This window comes from Pistacia vera, unplaced genomic scaffold (assembly GCF_008641045.1).
Source record: "Pistacia vera cultivar Batoury unplaced genomic scaffold, PisVer_v2 Contig778, whole genome shotgun sequence".
Lineage (NCBI taxonomy): Eukaryota > Viridiplantae > Streptophyta > Magnoliopsida > Sapindales > Anacardiaceae > Pistacia > Pistacia vera.
This window is the reverse complement of record NW_022196643.1, coordinates 17,806-29,576: the sequence shown is the minus strand read 5'-3', so window position 1 is coordinate 29,576 and position 11,771 is coordinate 17,806. Positions and strand designations below refer to the sequence as shown.

At 33.9% G+C, this 11,771-nt stretch overlaps 1 protein-coding gene across 1 annotated transcript; it reads right to left on the bottom strand.

Moving 5' to 3' along the window:
- Nucleotides 1-2,570: 2,570 nt before the first annotated feature.
- Nucleotides 2,571-4,478, bottom strand: LOC116116514 (glycine-rich cell wall structural protein-like). The gene is made up of 2 exons (XM_031402580.1): nt 4,119-4,478; nt 2,571-3,932 (listed from the first exon to the last, which is right to left on the bottom strand). Exons 1-2 carry the CDS (start codon nt 4,450-4,452, stop codon nt 2,752-2,754), a joined length of 1,515 nt encoding a protein of 504 aa, XP_031258440.1. The 5' UTR covers nt 4,453-4,478; the 3' UTR covers nt 2,571-2,751.
- Between the last annotated feature and the right edge of the window lie 7,293 nt (nt 4,479-11,771).

The following is an 11,771-nucleotide window of genomic DNA, read 5'->3' as shown; positions in this document are numbered from 1 at the left end:
TTTTTTTTTTTTTTTTTTTTTTTTTTTTTGAAGGAAAGTATCGTTTTTAAATAAAGCCCTTTAATTTGTACTTTGTGTCTTTGTGAGGTAATTTTGTTATTTCAAAATCTAGAAGCTTGGTAGTTATTCATCTTCTATTTATGCAACTTACATGGAGAGTTGATGATTTCTTTTAGGCCAAAACACAGTTCCCACCCTAGATTTAGCAAATCTACAAGTGAGTATTCCTGATTTCGGAAACTATCAGCGTTCCACCCATATTTTAAATTCAGCCGTTAAAACTAACAGCAAAAGGATAATAATGTAATTTATCACCTTATATAAAAATAAGAAAACAAACAAAATTAATCCAACTTAATAACTTATAATCTAAAAATTCTCAACACTGATACTATTTCCCAAACTATAACCATTGAAAAAGTTAAAAAAAAAAAAATTAAAACACTCTAATGCCAATGATCGACCTACGCAACCCCACGATGGCCTGGCTAGCCGCAATTATCGGATTGATGTGTGGTGAGCCAATGAGACCAAGCGATGGTGCTACACCGCAGATCAAGGAAAATAATATAGCCACCGACATGGTAGTGTACCGAATTTGTGCACTGAATGACGTGGCAAAATTTTGACCGTTGATTAATTTTAACTTAATATTAATCAACGGTCATGATTTTGTCACGTCATTCGGTGCACTATTGTCGGTGGCTGTAGTATTACTCGCAAATCAATGGTTTAATTTCCAGCACCTCCTGGCTCTCCAACTCCTTTTCTTGTGTTTTCCATCATGGATTGTGATTGATTTTAGGTTTTTATTAATCTAATATTAATTCTTGATTTAGCTAGAATTTATTTATAATTTTGTTTAATTTGGTATTAATATTTTTAATAGGATTTTGATTAATTTGTTTGTTTTTTTTAAATAAGTGGAGATTTATTATTAAATTTGTGATATTATTTTTAAATTTTATTATTTGGAAATTATTAATAAAAGTAAAAGTGACATTTCATGGTCAAAACTCAAAAGCAGTGAAAATGCAATTTCCGTGGTCTGACATTATCAAAGGTTGGAATGTTGATAGTTTCTGAAATCAGGGGTACTAACAGTAGATTTGCTAAACCTAGGTGGGAACAGGTATTTCGACCTTTTAACATTAAATGTGGAATTTGACTTTTGATTTAATAATGAAATATTGGTCAATCTAATACGTTCTTCATCTAATTTTGCTCTTAAAAAAAAGGTGGTTGATAACCATATGAAAACGATAACGCAAAGTGTTATTATTTTAATGAGTTGTTTTTCATTCTAATTTTAATATTCAATACTCAATAAGCTTTTATACATTTTAATCCCGTTTTTAATTATATTATTTTAGTTAATTTAGTTGGCTACTATTTTTATTGTGTTTAGAAAGAATTATTAGCACCTCATCAAAAATGGATAGAATTTGAGGTGGGTTTGACTCTTCACCCAATAAGGTCTTGTTGAATAGGAGGATTATCCTCTCTTATAAACCAATAAGCTTGAGCGTGTCTAATCGGTGTGAGACTCTAACACTACCCCTCACGGTCAAACTCATATGTTAGGTCATACCTGTTATTGGAGGTAATTGTCGGCTCTAACTCGTCATCGGCTGGTTGAGCACTTAGCTCAACTAAATCTGACTCTGACACCATGATAGAATTTAAGATGGGTCTGACTCTTCATCCAATAAAACTTTGTCGAATGGGAAGATTACTCACTCTTATAAACTAATAGGCTTGAGTGTGTCTAGTAGTTGTTGGACTCCAACAAAAATTATCATGGCAATTCCTACATGTCTTCACTCTACAACTCTTTTTTTTTTTTTTTTTGAAAATTAAATTATTATTAATATTTTTTAATATGAGAAAATTAAAAAGACGTTGTTATTGTGTGTTTTTAGAAACAAATAGTGATAAATGGTGGATAAAGATTAGAGGAGGAGGATATTTTGGATTGGACCTACAGGAAATTAGGTTATCAAAGTAGATTAGTTACGGTACACTCATTTAAAGACTGAAAGGAGCATTTATTTTTGCCGTCGCACCACGGGCACTGTGAGCTTGTAATTAATGGTGATTTTCTCTCTTTCTTGGGCAAGTTTAGCTCAACAAAAATTAGCCCTAATTTTATAATTACCATTTCTACTGAGTAAAGTTATTTGAGTAGTATCAACAGAATTTTAAATTAATTAATTAGAAATCATATGTTTTAAGTTATTTCAAATTTTGTTCTATTTTGTTGAACAACAAGCTATGTATAAAGGAAACACAGTATTATGAAATAATAGATGTCTACTCGAATTCTTATCCAGTAGATGGTTTCAGGGTTCGAAGAATTAATTGAGGGACCATGAAAATAATAATAATAATAATAATGGATGGATGGATTCCTAACCGCTTATGTTAATGTTTGAGCAATCCAAACCAGCTGAGCCGACTTTCAAAATACTCCCAGTCTCTGCTTTTCAAACCTCAACTACTATAACCCATTTTATTGTATACTGTGATTTTATTTATATTATTAATATTTAATTTGCTCTTGCTGGAAATATATTTTAAAAAAAAAACTTTATATTGCGGTAAAGAAGGTAACATATTACATTATAATATGAACTAATTATTACTAATATAAAATGTTTCATCAAATTCAAATAAAACCACTAATAAACTTTAGGATAATAATATTAATGGTTCACGTTACTACTCTCCTGCATGCATGCAACGTGATACTTAGTGGTGTCCAATTCCACCACCCCCACCGCCTCCAAATCCACCCCCACCACCTCCTCCTGCTCCACCTCCACCTCCTATTCCTCCTCCAAATCCTCCACCTTTTCCGAATCCACCACCAGTGCCTCCTCCAACACCGCCACCAAATCCACCACCTTTACCTATCCCACCTCCAATGCCTCCACCTTTTCCGATTCCGCCACCACCACCAATACCACCCCCACCGCCTTTACCGATGCCCCCTCCCAGTCCACCACCTTTGCCACCTCCAGCACCACCACCTATGCCACCACCTTTTCCAATTCCCCCACCTACTCCTCCACCTTTACCAAACCCTCCACCAGCACCACCACCTTTTCCAATTCCTCCACCTATACCACCGCCTTTGCCACCACCAGCTCCTCCGCCAAATCCACCGCCTTTTCCAATTCCTCCACCTATACCACCGCCTTTGCCACCACCAGCTCCTCCGCCAAATCCACCGCCTTTTCCAATTCCTCCACCTATACCACCGCCTTTGCCACCACCAGCTCCTCCGCCAAATCCACCGCCTTTTCCAATTCCTCCACCTATACCACCGCCTTTGCCACCACCAGCTCCTCCGCCAAATCCACCGCCTTTTCCAATTCCTCCACCTATACCACCGCCTTTGCCACCACCAGCTCCTCCGCCAAATCCACCGCCTTTTCCAATTCCTCCACCTATACCACCGCCTTTGCCACCACCAGCTCCTCCGCCAAATCCACCGCCTTTTCCAATTCCTCCACCTATACCACCGCCTTTGCCACCACCAGCTCCTCCGCCAAATCCACCTCCTTTACCGATGCCTCCACCTTTGCCACCCCCACCACCAATGCCTCCTCCCTTACCAATGCCACCACCCTTTCCTCCACCGGCACCACCACCAAAACCATGTCCACCTCCTAATCCTCCACCGCCTCCAGCTCCACCACCAACACCATGTCCACCTCCTAATCCTCCACCGCCACCTGCTCCACCACCCACTCCATGTCCACCTCCTAATCCTCCACCGCCACCTGCTCCACCACCCACTCCATGGCCACCTCCTAATCCTCCACCGCCACCTGCTCCACCACCCACTCCATGGCCACCTCCTAATCCTCCACCGCCACCTGCTCCACCACCCACTCCATGGCCACCTCCTAATCCTCCACCGCCACCTGCTCCACCACCCACTCCATGGCCACCTCCTAATCCTCCACCGCCACCTGCTCCACCACCCACTCCATGGCCACCTCCTAATCCTCCACCGCCACCTGCTCCACCACCCACTCCATGGCCACCTCCTAATCCTCCACCGCCACCTGCTCCACCACCCACTCCATGGCCACCTCCTAATCCTCCACCGCCACCTGCTCCACCACCTACTCCATGGCCACCTCCTAATCCTCCACCACCACCAGCACCACCTCCTAATCCTCCACCTCCTCCAGCTCCACCACCAAACCCTCCACCAGCACCACCACCAAAGCCCCCACCTGCCCCACCACCAGCACCTCCACCTGCTCCTCCACCTCCACCAAAGCCACCTCCGAATCCTCCTCCCTTCCCTGAACCTATGAAGGCTTTCTCCTCATCATCCTTGCTTACACTCACTACATTCCTCGCAACCACATTCGCTACCAAAACACAAAGGCAAAACAAAGATAACAAAGCAACTTTCCTAGTTCCACGTACCATTTTCCTACTATAGTATACAAAAGGAGCTAACTCTCAGTTGATGAAAATTTCAAAACTCCAAGAGGGTTTTTATAAGCCCTTTATTTTAATTAAATTTTCACAACTACTAACCGCCCACTTCGTCTATTTCATAAATGCTCTTATAATTATGGCCACACTTTTTTTTTCTTCCCTGGATTCGCAGGCCATAAGCTAAATTACAAATAGTTTCATTGGACCAGATCTGGCAGTACTGACACCCATATACATGCACCCACATGACTTATAATTTTCAGTTTGCTTTATATACTTTAGAGGAGAATGAAACTATTTTTGCTTCGAAAGCACTAGAGAGTTTCTTTACTTGTGTAAACCAACGGCTCAGAAACTTGGTTCCAATTTACTAGCAGACTAGAGAAAGTTGTCAGGATATTCCGGTTCAATCGGTCAATCCCATCCCATCTCGACGATTACTGTTACTGATGTCATTGCTAGTACTACTATCATTTACTATCAATGTCTTTACCTAAAATCACAATTGACATTTATGTCACAAAAAAAAATGTTACTTTGATACAAACTAGGACAGAGCTGGCTAGCAAGTAGAAACACGTTCATGTATTTCGTTACACATTAATTGATTCTTGGGAAGGCTACTATAGCTTCACATAATCATACATATAAACATATATATGTATTTAGAATGATCAAATTTTCGGTCTATCCATACAATTAGAGACGGATCCGAAATTGGACACGTTTACTTGACTTGAATCTTCACCACTAACCACTTTCAAAGAACCTTAAAGAGAAGAATAAGCCACATTCTCTTGTTTTTTTGAGAAGTCTTATGTGTGTTTATATATATGGCAAAAAAAAAAATTAATTATCTCATCAATAACCATGATTAAAATCTCTTTCCAAAGTTGCGACAGAAATCATGGATTCTTTATTCAATAGATTATTGCATGTCGAGACCAAAACCAAGACATCGGTAAAAGTCCTAAAAACTTATTAAAAAGAAGAAGATTGTCAATGAAGAATTATGGGCGTACATTCACAACATGTTTATTAATATTCTAAATCTTGATAAATTAATATTTGAAGAGTATCGCACATGGCCCGCACATTAAGTTAAAACAAGAGAAAGAGGGAAAAAAAAAAAAAACGAGTATCACTCCCATGTGCATGGTAGATGAAGAATTCATTGCTTCATGTAGAAAAAAAATCTTTCTCTTTTAGAAGACATTAACTCCCCCATCAAACATTCAATTATTGAGTTTGAACGTAGCTCCATTTCATATATAGAACGAACATGTGATGTTCCTTGTTCGTGATAATCTTCAAAGTCACCATCGAAATCGATCATTTACAAATATATACAGATAAATCTCTGACCAAACCCTGAGACTTACTAGAACCGACGTTCTAATGGTGACATCGGCCTGCTGACTAGCTGGATTTTTTTTTTTTTTGTGTGTGTGTAATTAAGCTTTAAATAAAAAAAGAAAAAGAATTTATGATATAGACAGCTAACCTATCACAGGACAAACCACTGTAATAGGATCAAAAATAAAAAGCTAACTAAAACAAAAGAGTTACATAAAATACTATCTCTTATTGCATCTTATCACATAACAAATCGTGGGTTAGGACAAAGACAAAAATCTATACAAGACCATCTCCAAAACATACATATATAAGACAACCATCACTAAAACAAAACCAACCAACAAAAATTCACCCTTTAAAAAAACACATTGGTAACCCCTAATCCTGAGCAAGACTCCTAGTACTAATGGTTCTCTTCATCTTCTTAATTCATTAATAGAGAATTGAAATATAAGAAATGCAATTAAGAAACTTAATGAAAAGATTGCTTCTATGAGAGCTGATAATGCAGGGACCTTTTTCACAGATGTGTCATAGACTCATAGTTCTGTAACAGTCCAAAGCTAGAGAGGATATTATAAATGAGGTTAGATTACTCCATATGTATACATATTAAATGTAATTGTAGCAATTAACTTAAACAACCTATAATGAAACATGCTAAATGCAATTAAATTAAGGAGATTATAATGGTGTAAGAGCTGTTAAGACAATAACAGAAAAGCAAATTATTCCCTTTAAATGTGATCCTCTTTTATATATATAATATTTTGGATAATTTAATCATTGGTGAACTAATTAATAAAACAAGTCTTTGTTGATTTAATACATATGATCTCATGTCATAATCTTAGTTTAGACGATAAAGTCCAAATTGGTCCCATGCACCGTTTTCTTTGCCAGACATATCTTTTCGTTGATTAATTGGATATTGAATTTGGAAGGTGAGCTATTAATCTGACAAGTAACACTCATCTCAGCTACTAAATTAATGAAATAATTAAATTTATTAACCTCCTAGTAATTAATTCCACCTAACTTACGTAGTTTTTTTTTTTTTTCTGTACAAAAAATTAGAAACATCCAAATAAGTACTTTAATATATATGTATCTGACATTTTCTATATACAAATTTTAACTTTCAAATTCGTTTGTATTTCAATTGTAATGAAAAAACCCGTTTACTACTACAGAAATTCCAATTCAAGGATCGCGCATTAGGCCATCTCCTGATTGCTACCTGTCAAACATTTGTTCAAGAGTTACTTACGGCGGCCACGGAAAGAATATTCCAGGACAGTGATAATGAAGACAGACATTAATGAAATTATTGATCCAGAAGGTTGGATAGAATGGAATGAGAGTAAACTTGGACTTAGCACTTGTTATTATGCAGAGTATTTAAATACAGGGTGATGGTGCCTTTACTAAAGATGGAGTGAAATGGCCTGGTTTTCATGTGCTTAATAATTCCCAGGAACCTGAAAATTTTACTGTGACTAAGGTCTAAGTTCATTCAGGGGGAGACATGGATCCCAGAGACTGGGGTGCCATTTTGGCCTAGACTTTAAAAGGGATTCTGCACTACTGCTTTGTATCAGATAACATGCATATGTTATGCAATAGTGGCTCTATTTTCTGAGTTGCGACTAAATCCCATAAGTTTTTTTTCTAGTTAACTGATGGGAACATTTGAACATTTGAATGGAATGGTCTACTTTGTATCTGACATTTTCTATATACTAGTTCCGATGTCATATTATTTAAACCATAATTCTCTAAGGTTTGTGGTGTTTTGAGGTTGTTTGGTGGTGTGTTGGATGCTGGTTTGAAAGCTTTGAAGCGTGGTTGGAGAGGTTTTCAGTTGGGTGGTTTGGTGGAGGTGTGTTTTGGTCTTTTGGGGGTGTTGGTAGTTGGATCCTGTTGTCTTTGAAGCTGACCAGTTCGCCAAGTTTTCAACCTGCTGCGTGCTGTGATTGGAGTGCTGCACAGTCACTGCTGTTTTCATTTGGGCTGGTCTTCCTTGAGGTTTCTGCATAGCTGGTGACTGCTGGTCCTGGTTGGTGATGGTGGCTTGATGGCTAGTTTTTGTTTTAGATTTTTCTGCTGGTTGTGAGCTGTTTTAGGCTCGTTTTGGTTTTTTTTGGTTTGTTTCGGTGCGTGGTGGCCTGTTATGGCTTGTCCCTCTTTTGTTTTCTTTGATGGTTGCTGTGTTTTTCACCTCTTGCTTGTTTCAAAGGTGCTTGTTCGGGGTTGTTACTGTTATTTGGTGACATTCTTTATTCTTTATAAAATTACCTCATTTACTAAAAAAAAAAAAAAAAAAAGTCTTGAATATGAGAAGAAAAATATGATACAAAATAGTATTATATAATTAGGGAATACATGAAATTTTTAGAGATATTTTTAAAATAGAAAATAAGGCAAGTCCTTGGACATTTTATATATTCAAATAAAAAAAAACAAACAATATTGAACTTTTCATTGGACAAGCAGTATTAGTTTTAAAAGCTAGCATATTAAATAACCCTATTAATTGTATACCAAACTTGGAAAAACATTTATACAGTTCTTATGTATAAATTAATTTTACATAAAATATCCAATATTGCTAATACTTAAATTGATGGAGCCATAACCGGATAGAAATAGAATCAATTGAAATATCAGTTGAATTTTTTTTTTTTTAAAATACATTTGGACTAATGATTTTTTTTTCATTTTAGAATATGTCCATTTCACATTGCTAGATTTTCGTTTTTGAAAAGGATAATAATATTAAAAATATAAATGAAGCCAATTTATATTCAATAAATATATAAGTTAAAGACATATACCCCCTAAGGTATGATATAATAACAACAATTTCTTGAGGTTTTTAAAATAACAAAACTCCCCTTGTCATTAGTGAACCTTTAATAAGCCATTAGAATTTACACTTTTATTAGTGGATAAAACGATAAAGGGATTTTTATTATTTTATCAAATCTTGGGAGGTTCATGTAATTAACTCTAAATACAAAGAGGGACCAAAATGGTCATATAAATTTTATGGCAACGTGCAAAACATGGTGTGGATGTCGGACAGGAGGAGCAGCGGGCCTTGGATCCCCTCAAATTTTTGATGATTTTTTTTTTTTTTTGACTCATAAACAGTATTAGTTTTAAAGAAGATATTAAAATCTATAAATAATTTTAATTATATACCAATTTATGTTTTAAATTGTGGCGAAATTTGTGTTACAAACTAATATTAAATATTTAACGTCACCTTAACTCTAACGAAGACAGGCAAGTTTCTATGGTAGATTATTTATTTGGATTTGGATGAGAATTATCTATCTAATCATTATCGGGAAAATTACAAGTTAGTTCTGAAGTTTGGCCAAAGTACCTTAGGTCTCATAGAATTTCTTATAACACTATGAGCATAAAGATTGTCTTACTAAAAGTCTAAAAACACATTCTATAAGATTAAAATAATACTTACGCCAAAGCCTCAGGGACGAACTTGTAATTCTCCATCTTTATCTAAAAGTGTTAAATCTTATCAAAAGCTATTTTAAGTGTCAAATATAATTATAGAGTATTAATACTATTATGTATATGTGATAAAACGTAGAATAAAATATTATGATGTATTGTACAGATATGATTTGTATTTTGAAAAGTCATTTATGAATCAATGATAAGACGATCTTTTTTATTATTTATCCAAAAAGTATTCAATCTTATCAAAACGATTTTTTAATTATCAATCTATTTAAACATTATACAATCATACTATCATAATGGCATCAACTTTATGATAAGAGTGAATAATACCCAAATCTTTAATATGTTAGTATTTTATAAATAAAGCATACCAACACCCATCTTTAAATTTAACTAGGGATATAATTTTAATAAAATAAATTTTTCAACTTATTAAAAACAAAACACGCAGTATCAAGATTTCTTATTCAAGAAATTTGTGATACCCGTACCTTAAAACTAGTACAATCAAATAATCAATTTTAAATCTCATCTTGACGAAAGAAAAATCTGGTTTCATTCTTATTAAAACGAAACATCCAATATCACAAATTTTTATTAAGAAATATGTGATACATAGTTTGATTGATTTTGTCTATGTTTTATTATAAATTCTTATTGAATTAAATTTAATTTTAATTTTGATAACTGTAAATATAAAGCTTTGAAGCAAAAAAAAGGGATGAATAAGAATAATTTTTTTAATAAAAATAAAAACCAAATAAAAATAAAAAAAGAGGCTAAAGACAAAAATAGTAGGGGTAAAAATCAAGTATTGTTTATTCATAATTAATGAGTGTTTTAACTTATTGAAAATAACAAACTGAAGTTGCTCCATCTTAAGCCCACCATGTTCATATTCAAATTGGGCTAATATTTTTAATCGGGTCTCCAAAACAAATACTAAGATATATTTTCAGATTTTGATATATTTTTTTATGATTGTATTTGTAAATAATATTTTGAGTGGTGTTGTTTAAGTCCCATCCAAACTCTTTATATGCCCCCAAATCAATTTTAAAAAAATAATAATAATAAATTTTAATTTATTCCAAAATTACCCCTTTCCTAATTATTTTTTAACTTCTCTGATTTTTTTTTTTTTTTTAATAAAAATTAAAGAAAGGGAAAATTTTCAAGGAGGAATTATTTTTGAGCAAATATGTAGTTTATTTTGTTGCTTATTAATCATGATTAAGTAAATGAGAAATGTAAAAGATTAAAAAAGAAGATAAATAAAAAAGATTAGGAGAGTAAAGAAGTTAAAAAAATAATAATAATAATGTTAGGCCCACAACTCAATCTCACAACATTCTCTTACAACCCCGGACATGGCAGGTCATAATTGATCAGCACACAAATAAGTCTCGTCTGCCCACTTGCTAGCTACCACGTCGAGGGTTGTAAGCGAATGTTGTGATATTAGGTTGTTGACCTAACATTGCTGTAAAAAAAAAAAATAATAAAAAAAAAAAATAGAAAAAGGTTAATTTTAGAATAAAATAAAATATATTTAAATTTAATTGATTTTGGGACTTAAATAACACAACTCTAATATATTTTTAAATTAATAAATGCTATTTAAAATAAGTTTCCAATTCACTATGCATGATTACATTAAAAGGACTTGCTTAAAAAAAATGGTGATATTGTAAAGTAAAAACACATATAGGCCCAATCCAAGAATTACAAAAGGAATTAATTGTTTGATACCAAATTAAAGTTTGAAGAATTTCAGGATTTTTTTTTTTTTTTTTTTTTTTTTTTTTTTTNAAAAAAAAAAAAAAAAAAAAAAAAAAAAAAAAGGCGCAAAAGTTATGATAGTGGGGGACCGAATACTTGCAATATAGGGAAAGGATGTAGACGGCCTAACCCATTATATTCACCATATATTTCTATGTTTTATCTTGCGGGGATTGAATTTCCAATTGAATCACGCAATTTTCGTCAACCCATCAATCTATTCTTCCATTAATGCCATCACCTTTTTATCTTATTTATAATTTCTTATTAAGTTCCAATATTATTACAAACATAGCTTATGCTACTAATTTTCTAATTGTGTATGTAATATGAGTTGTTACAAATATAAATATATAAAAAAAAAATATTTGACAGAGTTCAAAATTTATGGAATAAAAAATTCATAAAGGATGAGAGAGTAGCATTATAAATTAATTTAATGTAGATAAATTAATTTAATGTAGATAGTGCCAATGTGCCATGGTGTACTTAAAATATATTATATCATCATACCGCCCAACTTAATTTCCCCAATCTTTTATTCCAATTCCAATGTTTAGAAGCAATATCAAATGCTAGTCATAACCGCCTAAATCTTTGATATAATATTTTAAGAGTTAATGAATTTTTTTTTTGGGTGTTGAAGTTAACAAACAGATAAGCTTTCAGTG